Raw genomic sequence first — 18,107 nt, forward strand, 5'->3', positions numbered from 1 at the left:
AGGACTTAAAAAGCAGCAGCAGTAAACCGAGCCTGTGTCCACTTCCACTGCATTGCTGCTTATTCCACCAAAAGCATGCACAAAGCTTTAATGTGATAGCGGGATATCGAGTCTTTTTATATGCATTATCTGCAGATATTTTCAGAAATTCTTCATACTTGACAACATTGATGTTTTGAACAAGTCATCTGTGCACCAATGTACTAAAGCTGAAACAGAACTCTCCCTCCAAAATATACTTCAGAATTATGGACAGATGTTGCCATATTATATAAATTTAGAAGATCATGAAAATCCCACGTCAAAGCTTCCCTCCGTGGCTTTCTGGGAAGGCTATGATCATAAACAAATTCTGGTTGACAAATTTAGTTTCTAACTATCTGTCTGACACAAAAAGAAATCCATGCTGCATATCCATGTAGCAGCTCTCCTTGTCCACAAATGACACTGTAATTACACTGTATCAAATTTCAACACAGCAGGTTCTTTTGCCACAAGTTGGCCTATATTTAATTGGACCTCGGCTGAATTGCTGGTGTTAATTACATCTCCCAAAATGCACAACTATTGCTATTAATAGAAGCAATGCTTATATAGTTAAATTGTGAGTGCTTGAAACAAGACGAAAAAGAAACAATTTGCTGAAGTAAATTCAAAGATGTGAGAAGTTGTAAATCATTGTAAAGTAGCATGTTCCTCCTTTGCTTTTAGCGCAGAGCGTAAGCATAGACAAATGCTTCTCAAGCTTTACCTTAAATTTTAGTTTATTTGTTATTTCACAGTTAAGAGTTTCTCAGTGTGTAATCAACACCTTGATCAGTAGCGACATTCTTGTTGTGAATCCTGACCAGTGTGTATTTCTTCAGAACCGAGGTGAGAGGGCGTTCCTGCTGCAGGAAGTGTCCCTCTGAATTAGAAAATAAATGCCTCAAGATCACAAGGTCCTTGAGAAAACTGGGTTTCAACATTTTCAATTCAGTCGTTGGCTTTTCTTGTTTTATTGAAGTCACAGCATCCATAAAAAATAAGCACTTCATCTCCTCTGGGCAGTGAAGTGATACAAGGCCAAACTGGCTTCCTTTGGACATTCTTGCCTTCGAAGCTGTAATCAGGTACATTTTAGCAAACACTTGCAAGGATTGTGCAGCTGTACCTTAAATATTTTATTTTAGACAAGCTTAATCTTGCTAGATGCTGTATTTATTTTGATGGAGTTTGTGTTTTCACCGAGATGGGGCTATATATGTTATTGATGGCAGCCAATTAGAGATGTGAAAGCAGCCAAAACTTGAGCTCCACTGATCTTTCCAGCTCACTAATCTAATATTTAGTTGTAATTTCTGCCCATAAGTGCGACATCTGCCAACTTCCAAAGACATTTTTGCATCAGGAAATGGGACAGTTTGACTCTCCTGACCTCTTAGTCTAACAGCTTTGGTTGTAAAATATTGCATCTTTGTTTTTCTGTTGGGTGCCATTGCTCCTCAACGTAACGTCTTCGATGTCTGCGCAGTATTAAATAGTTCTGCAAAAGATATGTCAAGATCAAGGACTGTGTTAAAGTCTCCACCAATCAGCAAATGTCACTTGACATCTATTGCACATATTGCATCTACTTTTCACATTCTAATCAGATACAGTGTATATTTCTCAGGCTGAGCCTTCTGACCCTTCATGCAATGGAGAGTAAAAAACTGACTTAAGATGCTAAATCTGCGAAGTGGGTTATAACAAGCAGAACCTCGACTTAAATGCCTTTTGAGTCTAGAGTAGAGAATATCCCCCTTATTTATTCTGGTATGTTTCACTTCACTGGTTTTCCCAGTGACCCATTCAGGATTATTTTTAAATGACCCTCACAGCTGATCAATAGTTACACCACACTTCACCTCACATACATGAAGAACTTAAACAGTGCTCGCAATTCAACCAAAATGAAGTACCATAATGGATGCTTGCTTAGTCACTGTACAGATGCAGAAACCCTAAAGCTTTAAAGCTGTAGTGAGGTAATAATTAGGTAATCAAGGTTGTAAATGATTGAAGTTCAAAAGTTTGACTGTGATAATAACACTACCCAAAATTGCATTTTTTAAATTGATCAAATCACAGATTCAAAATGCTGCCTAAAAGTCAAGAAAATTATTTGGAATAGATGAGCCTTTTGAATAACACATTTGCATTTACACATTCATTACTGAAGAATCCAGAGTTTGATTGTACACATTTTTACATTGGAGTAATGGGTGTGAGACTATGGCTTGTGAAAGCCTCTGAGGATCATCATTAAATCATTTTGTAGCCTTGATAAATATGTGTGCTGTTTAATTTTCAGGTTATGAATAATAGCCCAGGCTGTGATTTTCTCTTCGGGTGTGAGCAGGCTTTGTTTGTTCTAAATAAAGTCTAAACTGCCTCTCGTACTCTTATTCACATCCTTTACATGTGTCAGGTAGCCAGTGTAATTATTTCTGCTGTGTGCTCACAAAGCAGGTACTTCCAGTGTGCCACGCAATCTGTGATGAATGTGGATGAACCAGATTATGACAAAGGAGGTAAAAAAAAAACAACAACAACAACAAAATAAACACAGATTAACTGTTTTGGTGATCCAACCTACATAAGACCAACCCAAGAACACTCGCAAGTAGGGCCTACTAACTTTTAATGCTAAAAAGATGAACAAGGTACCATCTGAAAGAGGTAAACATTGTAGTGAACAACGGTGTGGATTTGTGCATTTTATATTGAATAAATTTGGAGCTACTCTAAATTCCTTTCCCCTCCCCAGAGAAGAAGGGGGAGGGGTCAAAGTTGCTTTCTCTAAGTGCTAGCCCCACCATAAAACTGGCACCTTTTTGATTCCGAAGCTGATAACGCGGGGCCTGACTGTTAAACTGACAAAGGGACACGAACCAGCCATTGGCATTTCCCCACACACGTTTCCGTGGCAACTGACCTTATTCTTTGTTTTATTACCACATCAAAAAGGAAAACCCCTGTCTCACCCAAGTGTGACATGGTCCAGACACTGAACTTTGAATGGCTAAGGACTGCAGTCTCCAAAGACTCAAAGCATTTAATTAAGTTTAATTAATGTGTGTCCGCGCCAGGCAACGCCCAGACTCGGCCAGCGAAACAGGCCCTTTTGTTTCGCTTGAAGCTACACACCTGAAGTGCCGAGACATCGATCTGCCCCTCAGTTTGTTTTATTTTCTTTATTTGTTTTGTTTGTTAAAGTCATCAGTCCGTTAAGTTACACTGGACTAATTCAGGAACGACCAAGTTTTTTAAGCCTGTTTCGTCGAGCCAACTTCACCGAGGTCAGACCAAGCCACGTGGTCTCGCCAGCTACAACGAAGGAAACCTGAAAACAGCCGAATTGCCAGACGGAGGAGGCGTTTTCAATCAGACACGGAAAACCCCGGAGAATCCCTAGCAAAAAGCCAGGATCGGGCAGCTAGCGTGGGACCCGTGCAACAGGCCAAAAGCAGGCTGTCGACAAGCAGTAAGACTTAACACACATTCTGTGATCAGATGTCCATTTTAACTCCTAAAATCATAGCATTAGTTTACTTTCATTAGCTCTTCTATGCGGTATGAGTCAAATGCTTCCCACAACCGAACCTCCAGGCTCATTGTTCAGCAAATGTTTATGTTCCCTGTATCCAACCATCTTTTTATCACCTTAGTTAGAGAATAAATTCACTGTAATATAATCAAGAGCTGTGTGTGTTGCCTATTTCTAGTTCCTGCCAAGAGAATTGACCCTTTAGATATGAGACTGACTGACTGATTTAAGATAATTGAGCGATTATTAACTAACTGATCACTAGTAATAATTGTATAATTATTAAAACTACCTAGAGGTCCGGAGACTCCAGGATTACAACAACTCCGGTGGTGCCCTGAAACGAGAAAAATTTTGATTTTATGAATATTAATTCATAACTGGGTTTCAATTCTCAGAAATGTATTAAATTGCATGACTAACATTTAGGTCTGCTACAACATAAATATTATTTCCATGCCTGATTTTGGATATTTTACATTGATTCATACATTAAAAAATGGCCTCAAACAAAGCAGGGCAGGACTTTCGGGATACTAAAAATCCAGTCCTAATCTTTAAAAATAGGAAACAGGTGACATTGGCTGGGCCTTTGTAGTGTTAAGCATCTCTCATCTTTCTAACACCCTGCACCATATTTAAGTTATGGCTGTTGAGTGCAAATGAGCTCCAGTTGAGTTGAGCTGAGCTGATTTTTTCTCCATCAGTTTTCCACATGCTGGTTGAAGCTTCATAGACCCTGGCCCCTTTATGTTAAAGTGTGCCCACTGTGTGAAAGCCATTTCTGGATGCATCCCGTGTGTGGCTACGAGCAGGGGGTCTTGGTTCTGCGTACTGGACTGCGAGCTGTGACAAACTTAGGATTATGAGACTGTCTTTTTTATTTGAACACACACCAAAAGCAGACACAAACGAGCTAAGTCAGTCACACTTCACATGGCGGCAAGCAAAGCAGCCTCCTTCCTCATTCTCCATCCCACATTCTCCCTTCCTTTCTTTCTCTCTTACTTTCATCCACTTTTAATGTGTGACACTTTGATACTGATACATCCTATTTCCCGTGTTCTGGTCGATTGGCTTTACATGCAGATGGGTTGGTAATTTGCATAGACTCAAAGGTCCCCCTTCTCTCCTGATGCTTTCTGACAACGGAGTGTCTATTCATCTCTGTGTTAAGCATCCCTCCTAGGACATCGCCTGAATTGCTGTCTCATGCTGCTTCAAGTCTCGTTTTACACTGCAGGAACTGCTGAGGAATTGGATTAGGAACATATTGCTTTAAAGAAAAGCATCACAGTCACCGAGGCAGGCTCGCATCTGAAATGGATAGTTCACTCCGATATCAAAGCTTGTCACATGTTTTTGTATAAAGTCACACTAAGTGTGTAACAGTGATCTTAAGTCACGCTGAGTCCATTTCACACACACACTGTTAGATCTGTGGATTGTTATATCTTAGTCCCACCTGGGAGATCTATAGAGAAACACTGGAGTGTTTCAGTGGAGTAACAAGGAATTATGATGCCAATGTGGAGGTGGTAACTCCGATCACCCCAATTGTTCTTATCCTCACATCACCTTAAGTGGCTGCTGTGATCATACTTCTACTGGCCAACTTAAAATCTGTCTTTGGAGAACCAATTAAGTTTAAATATGCCCAGGAGGGAAAAAATAGCTCTTTTTTATTTCTCCTTGTTCCACTTTGTCTGAAATGACACAGAAGTTGCTGTATCAGAATTTTCTAGAATGTTTTGTTTGCAGTTTTGTGGATTTCAAACGCATCCTATTTCAAAGCACAGCAGTGTGAAATTAAAAACTAAGACATTCATAAATATGCAGCTGAGGACCACACACAAAAAAGTATTTTAGTCCAGATACTTTAAGGCCCCTGGTCAATACCCATATCCTCTCTTCTGACTCAGTTTTCCGGGTCAAAATCAAAACAACATTTTGAAATTCAGAAGAACTGAACAAAAATCCAGAGTTACAATACACAGGAAAGGCAGTTATGAAGGAAGTGGTGCGAGTCGTGCGATGATACAGCAGAGAGTGGGTGGATACAGTAGTGAAGCCAAAACAGACATGAAGGATGAAACAGCCAAGTGATAGTGATGGAGTGACAACTGAAAGAGGATGAAGATGAAACTGTGGAAGACAATGGCACAAAATGACAAAGGTAATAAACTTTAGAAAGATATACAAATGTCAAAAGAAATTTAGCATCCCTGGCATGATAGCAAATGCTGTGGAATAAGTATTCATATCTTTACTGCATTTTACTGTTGTCCAGGTGGAGCGGGTTTCAACTACTTTCATATCATTCCAGAGTATCACAAGATAAATCTGTGTGTGTGAATGTATGTGTGATGGGGAGGATCCTGACGTGATTAATGAGGTAGGATACAAGAAAAAACAAAGTTCTGCTCCACAAATGTGCATTCAATTTTTTTGAATTTTCTTGGGGCACAGACACGGTTTTCTGTGTGGGGTCACAGGCCAAAAAGTGGTTGGGGAAGCACTGGTTTAACCTTTAACAATGCATTTATAATAAATTGTGTTTTATAAGAGTTTTGGAGTAAAATCTTAAACTATAGGCTAACTCATAACAAAGGCTGTGAGATAAATCACAATCAGCTTTATTGTCCATGTATGTGTACACATAATAGAAATTTGATAGTGGTCTTAAACGTTTAATAACTCCCTGAAATGTAGTGGAGTAGAAGTGTAAAGTAGCATAGAAATACTCAAGTACCTCAAAAGTGTAGGCCCTACTTGTGTGCAACATTTGAATAAAAGGAATTGCTTTCCACATCTATGCAACTTGCAAGTGATAGGCTTACTAGGAGAAAAACGAAATATCACTATAAAAGTCACGTTTATGAGCAAAGTAACATATTGTATGTGAATATATCACTAAAATAATATTAGAGGAATATTGGAGACATTAGAAGAAACTGAGGAACTAGAAAGTTGAAATAAGAAATTTACTTAAAATAAACTGGGACAAGTTTATTAATTTATCAACTGCTTACACATCAAATGAATCCATTATATACTCTACTTATTGGACACAGTCACATAAGCAGAACCCAGCTCAGACACATCGTCTATAGGAATTTTATTTTTTTCCAACACAAATCTCGTAATTCCAAACAATGTCCCAGTGTTTTTATCACACCACCAAACACAAACCATTACATTTCTGCTGTGATTATGAAGCCTCTGTTCATTGCCTCTTTTATTACTGTTATTATTAATAAATCAAGCAAGCCGTGAAGCCCGGACAGATAAGTGGGGGGGGGGGCGCTGGAGGTGGTAATTGCTGGTGTAACAGTGTGTGCAACCCCGCGGTGGCCTCGTAAGCGACCCGCTTTATTAGATCGGCCGGTATCGATTCTCGCTGCGCGGTGTTGACTAATCTCCAGGCGGGGAGAGGGAGCGGGCGGATCGATGAGCCTGGATTCAATCATGTCTGGGAGCAGAGGAGGTGATTTTTTTGTAATCACGGGCGCTAAATGGAAAAAGTTGAGAACAACGCGCCCGTGAGGTGCGCAAAGAGAACTACATCACAGTATTCTTTTTTCCAGGGGACAGATGCACTCTGCAATTACGTATATTCAGCGCGAGACACGGATGAATCAATGAGCCTGCTGCTGGACACCAGTTCCTGAAACTTGATTTTCTCACCTTGACAGAAAACCTTTCATAGTGGCTGTCTTGCTGGCCAGATTGTTCTTATTGGATTTACAAATAAGGCAAATGGATTCATGAATAATATAAACCAGGAGCCACATTGAAAGCCCTGCACACACTGCCATGTGTATGTGAGACTTCTCTTAAAATAGTAACATGACAATGGAAAAAGATGACACAGATTGATGTTTTATTCAACAGGACAGAGAGCCATTACTTTAGAGTGAAACACATTTATATGCATGCTCGCTCCTACACACACAGACATACAGACTTTCTTCACAATCTCATTCTGAAAATATACACATGAGGTCTTGATAAAAATGTCAGTTCTATGTGTGCGCAGGGGGATGATTTGAGATCTGAAATTCTGGCTCCATCATCAGCAACAGGTGACACGGTGAGAAGCGAGACTACATCAGGCCCGGGAGTTTCGCTCCTCTTCTTCATTCTCCAGGAGGTAGGCTGGCTTGTATCGAGTCACCCCCTTCTCATCCACCACCCGGAGGGAAGCATTTCGACAGGTGTTGTCCATACTGCCCAGCGAAGTGTACCTGTGGGTCGACAGAGACGTTTAAGACCAATAATTCCACACTTAAGATGTCATAATAAATGCAAAATTATTGAATGTATTCTTACCCTTTATCATAGAGAATACAGTAGGGCACATATAAGGTCCTCAAGAGCGACCAGATGTCGTGATACGTCCAATCCTGTGGAGTGTTGAAGACATCAAATTTAATTAGTTTGTGACTGAATTATGATTAGTTAAATCTAGGGATTCCTTTGAAATGCACTCAAGCTACATAAAGTATCGCACAATGAAGTCAACTGCAGAGCATCCCATTGTTTCCCCTATGTATATATATATAATCATGCGTACCAATGTGGTCACAGTACGACCGCTAACAACCTTTCCAAAAGTATTTTCCAGTAAATACATTAACGAATATATAATAAAGCAGGTGGCATTGTGTTCCTGCTCATGTACATCTATTCTTCAGTGAGCCTAAGCAGATAAAAGAGAAACAACATCAGAGGTTGCTGTCTACAAAAAACAGACTCTGTCATAAAAACCTGCACAATGTAATTCAATCCAGCACAACAGACCCGCAATAAATTCTATCATGTGGAGCTTTTAATGTTAAATATCTGTTGAGAATGTGTCACAGAGGTGCTGACTCACATCACCAATTTGTTTTGGGATTATTTTGGATAGCATTACGTTGTACAGGTGTACCTACTATCTGTGTTTGTGTTGGGGGGAGAGTGCAAAAGATATGGGCACAAAATATGCATAGCATTATTTAAAGCTTCACAAATGCAGTATTAATGTTGTGCTGTTGAAGTGCATTAAACTGTGCCTGTGTTGTGATATTTTGTTTACACCCTGTAGATATGCGTTCTGAAACTTCAGTCAAGATGACAAATAACATTAAGTGTAACAAGGAGAAATTGCCTGGCTAAAGCGGTGAAAACAGATTTGTATTACCACTCAAAACAGTTTCACCCGTTACTTTAAAAAAATGGAGGTAAATGAAGGACTACTTGGTTCTTATTTTTATAATAATGTCAGCAGGTGCTCTTAAGAGTAAACAAAAAATTAGGTGAGGTAAATCTCAATGTCCAACAGTTACTTTAGTTTAACTTGTATTTTGGTTACACGTTTTTTTAGTTGACTGCTTTTTGATTTTGAGGTCTTTCTTTCTTCATATATATATCTGAAATTTGTGTGTCTCACTAGTAACGGGTTGACTCTCATATAGTCTGGCCAGCCGGGGTCAGTGGGACACATGGGCGTGAGTGTGTGCGAGTATGGGTCACTCCTCCTGGTCCCCATCAGGACGGCTTTCAGCTCCGGCCTCCGCTCCTGCACCTCGCTCAGCGCCTGCCGTATACTGCCCTCAACGGAGATAATCTCCAGGTCATATCTACGGGATAATTGAAAAGATATTAAAATACATAAAATAAAAAACAATCAGCTGAAATGTATTTGTTACAGCATGCAATAGGATAGGCTGGTGGTTCACCTTTTTATAGTGTCCTGAAGGAATCTCTCCATTTCTGGGAATGGAGAGACAATACGGATATACAGAGCTTTCACCTTTTCTTTAACATCTGGATACCGCCTGAGAATGGCAGGAGAGAGAGAAATGGGATATAGAAAAAGAAAGAAAAAAAAAAAGGGGCACAGTAAACAATTAGATTACACGTTCCTGTTTATCCTTCACCATCTTCCACTATCCAAAGTCCAAACTGTCTTGTCCACGATTTTTCTCTGGTTGCTGCTGAACTCATTTCCCTCTTCACTTGCTGTAACGCCCCACTGCACAGAAGTGGTATCATTATGTTTTTAATTTAAATCTCCCTTTCATCTCTCGCAGGTCATTTGTTTTGTCCTGATTAAATCATTCCTACCCCTAAATGTGTTCTAACTGTCTTGTCTCATCCCCTCCTGTTACCGTTTCAGCGCTGCATAGTAGAGATGGAGCAAGGCCGTGCAGTCTTTGCCTCCGTTGAAGCCGACGCAGACCTCCTCTGTCGAATACTGATCCAGTGCAGCCTCTATTGTTTTCAGCGCAGACATAACTTTGTTGCCCAATGGTGTGCCTGCAGAAAATGAAATCCACAGCGAGAGGACGTTTTACAGTAAATGTAGTCAAATTTTGTTAGTTATAATATAAATTAGCTCTCATTCTTACATCAAATTCACAGTAAAAATATCTACTTTGAAATATCTGCTTGTCTTTTATTGATGCTTGATTCTATTCTGTTCAGTCTCATGCCAGTAATATTCTTTTTATAATCCACCATGATTTTACAGCAATTACTTTAATTCTTTTGCTTCTTTTATTGGTCCCAATGCTTGTGTAAAGTGTAAGAATTCTCTGTAATATTCACGTTATTATATTAAGTTGATATAGTTTAACTGTCATCTCCCACCACCCTCTGTCTCCCCCTCACCACTCTTGGCCAGTGTGTACACCTCAGCTGTGGCGACAGACACCGGGTCAGTGACTAAGGTCACCACGCTACCCTTGGGCAGCTCGTCGACCAGCTGTGCCCGGGCTTTGTCCACCTCCTCCTGGCTATCTGAGTCCAGGTACAGCCTGACTCTGTGATAGTTGCTCAGCCAGGCAGGGTAGGAGCCCAGAGCCACCTTCCGGCCCCAAGCAGCCTGCAGTTTGGTCAGCACGGGGGCGATCTCCGTTTCATCTGCGTCCACAAACACCTAAGGCAAAGATCTCTGGTTAGCTCGCATATACTATCAAAACACAGTATTCAGATGTGTTTGTATGTGACAGGTATGCTCATGGTGTTACCTCACGAAAGTGAAACGTGGTCCCTGAACCAGCAAAGAGGTGCTCCAGCCCACTGAAGGCCCTCTCCATCAGCGCCGGGATCCCAGGAAAGATATACACGTTACGCACACTGACCTGGGAGAAGGAGGTGGATCTCTTACATACTGGAAGGATAAATGGGCCAGGCAGTCAGTGTTTTCCTAAACCTACAGGTTTGATCATTCTGTGTGTGTTTTCTGTTTGAGGTACAACGAATACTTCCTATAACATGTATGTTAAGGTAGTTAACACCTTGGTGTCCGTCTTGTTACTAAAGTTTTAAGCCTGTAAAAAAGTCTAGATTCTATTTAAAATGTCTGTAAACTCATATTGATATGTGCCAATTTCTTGTATATCTTTTTATTCCACTTGAAAGATTTGATTTTTTTTCCTTACATTTTACCAGAGTAGCCAATTGTTTTCAGATCCAATCTTTCCCATCAGTTTGTCAGGGAAGGCATGGCCTATGTTCTGAGTGTGTTATGGTATAATCAATGTAATGTTTAATATAGCCTACTGCATGAAAAATGTAGTTAAGGTAAGGTAAGGTAACTTTATTATCCCAGAGGGGCAATTTGCATTATAGCCAGCAGTAACAAATATATTTATCAGACCACAACAATAAACACAACCACAGTACAATATAATTTAAAATTGAATTTACAGGGTATTATTAACAATGGTGAGAACAGCCGGATGAATGACCTTTTTAATCGGTTTGTTCTGCATCGCGGCAGACTATATCTGCGCCCGGATGGCAGCAGCATAAATTCACCCCAAAAAGGATGACTGGGATCAGCCAGGATGGCTCTCGCCTTCTTCAAGGATCTAACCTTATACACGTAATGTAGATCATCTAAGGGTGTGCCAACAATTTTGCTGCATACCTTCTCGATACCTTGCATGTGATTTTTCTGTTTAATGGAAAGTGACCCGTGCCAGCAGATAAAAGAGAAAGTAAGAACTGATTCAATAAAACAGGAATAAAACATTTTCATAAAAACAGTGTCGACATTAAAACTACTTACTACTTTACTTAATGCACATATTAGTGTGCTACAGCATTTCAGTAACTTACTGGCACTAATGATTCATTTTAATTCGAGCTAAGTACATGTTTGTGTGTTGTGCATCTCTACTTGAAACTGTTCAGTGTAAATATAATCATAAGCTACTACAGATGTTAATCATACAGAGCACTATGGTCTTCATTAAAGAAAAGTATCAATATGTTATGTTTGAATTTCTGCAAACTGCAACAAAAACACTTGCTGCTGTGTCTTGCTGTTTTCTGTAAATGTTTTGCCCACTGTGAGAAACTGCGTTTTATTTCTGCACTGTCTGATTAGCAGTTGATGTTGCAATCCGTCTTCTGAAATAACCCCAGAACAGGATGAAACACACAGACAGAACATTATGTGACTCTGAGTGGACATGTTTCTGATAGTTGTGTCAGCTAAACAATTAGTTTGCCCCCCCCAAAAAACCTACTGAAAAGGAAATACACAGCACAACAGATATCCGGGACATCTGTTTTAACAAAGGCTGCAAGCAGGCAGTCAGTAGGTGGGGGGTACTGATCCTTTGTAGCCTGGGTATAACTTGATCTAATTTAGTGTTTTATGACAACACGATCCACATTATTTGCCAACTGCAGGTAATCTAAACTAATCCGCCCTCCATCCTGCGTTCACTCACCACTGGGTAGCGTTGAGGCTGTCCAGTCTGAGGGTCAATTCCATAGTTGAGTTTGGCTGAGCGAGGCACCATGGCCAGCTTCATAGGAGCACTGTTCTTATCCACAACCCCAAAGAATTCCTCAACCAGCTGGGCGAGCTCAGGGTGGGGATGTAGCTCCTCTTGGAATGCCATGGCAACGCTCTCAAAGGTGACATCGTCATGGGTGGGGCCTATGCCCCCTGAGGTAAAGAGGTGTGTATACTGAGAAGAAAGGAGGGCCACCTCTTTGGCAATGACCTCTTGTACATCTGGTATGACTGTTATGCGCTGCACAGAAACTCCAAGCCTCCTTAGTGCCCGTGTCAGAAAGCCACTGTTGGTGTCGACGGTGTGACCCTGGCAGACGACGGACGAGAAGAGACACTTGGTTAGATTCAATCTGGTGTTTCCACCCTCACTTGAATATTACATTCAAGGACTTGACAATGACTTACAGTGGCCATGTTTTGAGGGTAAGACATGACACTGGACACAATCAAAGGCTTCATGTTTAAATCATGATCATGTCAAGTCAAGAAACAACGGTGAACTTGTCATTTTAAAAAACGAGCACTCCTGTCACATCAAACAACCATCATAGGAATATGAAACAGTCCAGAGAGCTGAGGCATACTGATGAATTGGGATGTCTTGTTAGGATGTATACATTGATCAAAATCTTACTTTCAAGTGCACAGATTTATTCAAAAAGAGTGAGAGTTTATTATGATTTGCTCAAATCCACAAACTTTTAAGGACTCTCAGGGATAAGCATCAAAACGGTGCTGGTGACAATGAGGGGAAAAAGGTTTGAAACATAGAACTTATACTGGAGGACTATGAATACACACTAAGTTGCCAGTTTATTGAAGACAACATGATTAAATGATTGATTTTGTCGACCCCATTTATATAATTGAGAAAAGGTTAAATAGCACCTTTCTGAATAACGCAATACAGTTTAACAGCCCCACAAACTAAATCCTCCAAAATCATCATTAACGCCTCTCTAAAACATTTTAAACAAAAACGAAACATTAAACATTCATCAAGGTTGCATTTATTGAAAAACTGTTGCATTAGTCTGTGGTTTAGCTGGGTGTGCCTACTAAACTGTCAACTTGCATATTCTGCTGTATGCTTTACAAACAGCCCAATATTTCAAAATGTAAATGTCAACGGTAATGACATAATAAATAATGTACCACATACACCCAATAACAATATAAAAAGGAATAATACAGGGCTGCTATAGAAGATCAAAGTTATAATGAAGATGATATTAAGGTGATGATAATAGGTTTCTCAGTAAGATACTGTCAATAACACAAATGCAGCTCAAAAGTTGTACAAAACGCAAGTATCCATCAACACTAAATCACCTTGAGAATCTCATCTCCAATGATGAGAATGGCTGCAGTGCGAGGATCCCCGTTGACTGCAGAGGACGGACTGGAGTCCTGGTGGTTTGTGGACATGGTTACTTTGCAGAGTTGAGCCGTCAGTCTCCTCACACGCACCGCTGCTCTACTCAGCTTTGAAAACGCAAGGCTAGAGCACAAAGGAAAACGGTTTACGACATTGTTCATTAGGCATTTACATTTAGATTCTTTCTGTCTGTTCAGGTATCAATACTGAACAAAGGCACAAATCTCCCATGGCAATTGCAGCTCTATACAGTAAAGTACTTTTGTGTGTTCTCTATATATTTTCCATTGCTTTTGTGATGACCCATTGTGCCTATGAAGATCAGTAAAGTTAATTTTCAATCTTACATCAACATTAAGAATCCATACGGCGTATTCCAAAATGTTTAATCACAGTTCAAGCCCTCTTCTCCTTCATAACTTGTCTCCTACCATAAAGTATCTGGGAAGAGACACACAAAGGAGCCGTTTAGAGAAAGAAAGAAAGACAAGAAAGCAGAAAGAAGAAAAAATCATGAGCATTTGTGCATTTTGTCAGAAAAAACAGTGCATCAACTAACAATGACATCTTTTGAGTTGTTTCTTGACATATCCATGGCAACTGATAGGGCCTGAAGCTTAATAGTGCAAGCTGATATTCAATCCATTCAATTCATTTATATCTGGGAAACAAATATTCTAATTCTATTTAAGGAGCCATGTCCTTGAATGACATTGGTACACCTGGATAAAAACGCTATTAGCTGTTGACAACGCAAGTGAGGCCTGTCTATAAGTTGTCTGAAGCAAATGTGTAGAACTGACAAATAATGGTAAAACATGCTGATAGGAGTCGTATGGAAAGAAGAAAACTTGTCAAGATATGTGGGGAACTGAAAGCTGGACAAAAGATCCAATGATTCACGCGGTCAAAGGAGGAAGACAATGTCAACTACTTCACTGTGTGTGTGTGTGTGTGTGTGTGTGTGTGTGTGTAAAAGTTTAGCCTTCACGTTGTATGCATTATCTGGACAGGACTGATAGGAGTTACAGGAACATACTACCATCTTCACTTGACTGCACTTTGTAAATTGCGTAACACTGTAGTGACGTAGTTGATCCTCGTGCAAATCCGTTCGCCTACATACAAACTACATTACCCCAAATGATGGATTAATATCAGTCAAAGCGTCAGGAACTGACAAATCCCAACTAAATGTGACATGTCGCCTTGTTAGGTTAACTTACTTAGCGTTAACCCACTGTTGGGGGGCACTAGCAGCAAGCACGCACTAGCATTCAAGTACACTTAACGTGACATATTGGCTTATATTCTCGTTCTACTGCCGATTCATCTCCACTAACATATACTGTGAGAAACACGCGGTATCTTGTTTTTGCAATTTGGTAACCAAACTCATCAAAACCTAGGCAACTTACTCCTGAGCCGCATATGTCCTTCTTATGCATCTTACCGTTTGTGCCTACATGTCACTTACAAGACATGTCGTTTGCCGTCCAATCACAAACAGGAAAGGGTTTTACTAGGAGGTTTGAGAGCCAATCAAATTTTCGGAGGCGGGTGTTAACGTCATTCTTTTTATTTCCACGGAAGTAACTGAAAGATTGTCCTTTTTGTGCAAGAATCAACAAAGACAATGCGGACCGATATATATCGTTTGGCCAGTATGACAAATAAAGGATAAACGAGTGGCACCGACAACTCGTATATCTGCGAGTTGGCACTTAATACCATCTCCACACGGATAGCATAATGCTAACTGCCAAAGCATTCGTCTTCTCTTACGCCTATTCGTGGGAGATACTGAGATCACTATAAGTCGTGTGCCTCTGCTGGCTGGAGGAGTCTATAAATGAGTGTGCTGTTGGTGCTTGTCTGTGGGTGGCGCATGTTGGCATGTAAAACAGATAGTCTGCCGTTCTGCAAAATAAAAAGAGAGTGGAAAGACAATTTCTTATTTTCCAGTATTTTGTTGGCATGAGAAAACGTTGATGAAGATACGTTAAATGTGAAGAATAAAAAAAGGAATACATTGAAGTTCTGAGGTTGGTATTAATCATGCTTTTGCACTATCCATGGTGTTCACCTAATTATACGATAAGAATATTGCAGATGGGTCTGCAAATAAATGTATATAAAACCCAATTCTGCCAGGGAAAGAAAAAATGGAGAATCATAGTTAGGAAATAAAAATTTAAACTAGGCTACATGATAAAACATACTCATGATAAGTCAAAATAATGAAATAAGTCAGTATTAAGACAATATAGAAGTGATAATTATGAGATGTGCCAACATACATGTAGGCCTACTCACCGGCCACTTTATTACACTATTTATTACACTTGTTAAACACAAGGCAAATATTTAATCAGCCAATCACGTGAAAGCAACTCAGTGCATTTAAGCATGCAGCCATGGTCCAAACAATCTACTGAAGTTGAAACCAAGAATCAGAATGTGAAAAAAAGGTGATTTAAATTACTTTGTATGTGGCATGGTTTGTTGGTGCCAGACGGGTTGGTTTGAGTATTTCAGAAACTGCTGATAGAAAAGGCAACAGTAACTCAAATAACCACACAACCGAGGTATGCAGATGAGCATTTCTGAACGTACAACACAACAAACCTTGAAGCAGATGGACTGCAGCAGCAGGAAACTCAGGCTACAATTGGCTTGGGCTCACTAAAATTGGACAATGGAAGATTTTATAAAAAACCTTGCCTGGTCTGATGAGGATAGGTTTCTGCTGCAACATTCAGATGGTAGGGTCAGAATTTGGCGTAAACAACATGAAAGCATGGATCGATCCTGCTTTGGGGTGATGCTGTAGGTGATATTTTCAGGGCACACTTTGGGCCATTTAGTACCAACTGAGACGCCTACCAGAGTATTGTTGCAGACCATGTCCATCCCTTTATGACCATCGTGTACCCATCATCTTATGGCTACTTCCAGCAGAATAACGTGCCATGTAACAGAGCTAATATTATCTCAAACTGCTTTCTTGAACATGACAATGATTTTACTTAAATAGCCTCCACACCAGATCTCAATCCAACAGAGCACCTTTGGGATGTGTTGGAGCTGGAGAATAGCATTGTGCACGTACAGCCAACAAATCTGCAGCAACTGTGTGACGCTGTCATGTCAATATGGACCAAAATCTCTAATGAATGCTTTCAGGACCTTGTTGAATCTATGCCACAAAGAATTAAGACAGACACAAAAGTGTCTCTAAATTGGCACTAGCGAGGTGTACCTAATAAAGTGGCTGGTGTCTGTTTTCTTTTCGTGGCAGAGATTTGCTTCGCTAATGTAGAGACAGGCCTATTTCACAGATCATCAATGGCAAAAGCACAGGTGTGACGAATAACGTCAGTGATGGCACTGTTATATTCAACTGTCCCAGTAAGATGTAACAGTGTGACAGTGAGCCAGCATGAGCAATACCAGGAAACTAATTCAACCATCATACTGTATGTGTATATATATATGAGAGCTTGACCTATAATGACAGCTCAAAATGTTTTCTGTGAAAAGGACCTATGTAAGGATCTATCCTGGGGAGCTGAAATGTCAACGCCCTGCTCAAGGACATGTTAGTATTTTTTTATTGTTTGGGATATGGCTTTCACAGAGGGGCCCATCTATAAACAAATTTCCCCAAGAGGGTTTGATAAAGTTGTTATGGATCTCTTTCTTTTCTTTCAACAAATCCATCAAACTGTTAAAATGTATGGAGCATATATGAAAATCAGTGTTTAGACAGCGATATCCATCAAAACTGTGCTGATGGCAATTCATTTTGTCCATCCTATTTATATAATTTAAGGTAGGCTAAAGAACACCCCTCTCTAAAATGCAACACAGTTCAACAGCACCACAAAGGCATCCTTCACAATGATCAGTTGAATCAACACCTCTCTAAAACAACAAAAAGTTTGAACAAAAACTGAACATTATAACAGTCATTAGATGTAGCTAGGTATGCCTAATACACTGGCGTATACTGCTGTATGCTTTACAGATATTTAAACATGTAAATTTCCATGGTAATAACGTCACAATACTAAATAAAAATATACCACATACACTCAAGGGATACTACAGGATATAATAAAGTTATGATATTATATTAAAGGTAATGACAATAAAGAAGTGATTTGTCTTTCTAATACAAGAAGTCGTGGTCTTGCGGTGACTACAGGACGAAAATAAAACTACACTTCGCATATGATTTTTAAGGTAACTTACATTTTAGTGCTTTCAGCTTGCGATGTGGGATTTCTACGATTGTGCAATCTGCACTGAATGGGCCAGGTGCAAAACAGGGCCAAACACACACACACACA

General features: G+C 39.9%; 1 protein-coding gene across 4 annotated transcripts; it reads right to left on the reverse strand.

The window, feature by feature from the left end:
- Positions 1 to 7,432: 7,432 nt before the first annotated feature.
- Positions 7,433 to 18,028, reverse strand: flad1 (flavin adenine dinucleotide synthetase 1). 4 transcript variants are annotated; one of them, XM_038711415.1, is made up of 11 exons: positions 18,010 to 18,028; positions 14,100 to 14,193; positions 13,707 to 13,875; positions 12,304 to 12,681; positions 10,588 to 10,701; positions 10,229 to 10,496; positions 9,727 to 9,874; positions 9,295 to 9,393; positions 9,006 to 9,195; positions 7,904 to 7,977; positions 7,433 to 7,818 (listed from the first exon to the last, which is right to left on the reverse strand). In XM_038711415.1, the coding sequence occupies exons 2-11, from the start codon at positions 14,105 to 14,107 to the stop codon at positions 7,683 to 7,685; spliced, it is 1,584 nt and encodes a 527-aa protein (XP_038567343.1). In that variant the 5' UTR covers positions 14,108 to 14,193; positions 18,010 to 18,028; the 3' UTR covers positions 7,433 to 7,682. The 4 variants fall into 4 exon arrangements, with proteins under 4 accessions (XP_038567343.1, XP_038567342.1, XP_038567341.1 ...); XM_038711414.1 differs by lacking the exon at positions 18,010 to 18,028 and adding an exon at positions 15,206 to 15,359; XM_038711413.1 differs by lacking the exon at positions 18,010 to 18,028 and adding an exon at positions 15,171 to 15,296.
- Between the last annotated feature and the right edge of the window lie 79 nt (positions 18,029 to 18,107).

Source organism: Micropterus salmoides, unplaced genomic scaffold (genome assembly GCF_014851395.1).
Source record: "Micropterus salmoides isolate LMB-PRFRI ecotype aquatic unplaced genomic scaffold, ASM1485139v1 Ms_hic_scaffold_11, whole genome shotgun sequence".
Taxonomy (NCBI): domain Eukaryota; kingdom Metazoa; phylum Chordata; class Actinopteri; order Centrarchiformes; family Centrarchidae; genus Micropterus; species Micropterus salmoides.

Excerpts from the sequence above, each read along its gene's own strand:
- flad1 (XM_038711415.1), bottom strand. Across the intron at positions 9,196-9,294 it reads CTTCAGGACACTATAAAAAG|ATATGACCTGGAGATTATCT; the intron begins GTGAACCACCAG and ends ATTATCCCGTAG. Across the intron at positions 7,819-7,903 it reads TGTATTCTCTATGATAAAGG|GTACACTTCGCTGGGCAGTA; the intron begins GTAAGAATACAT and ends GTCGACCCACAG.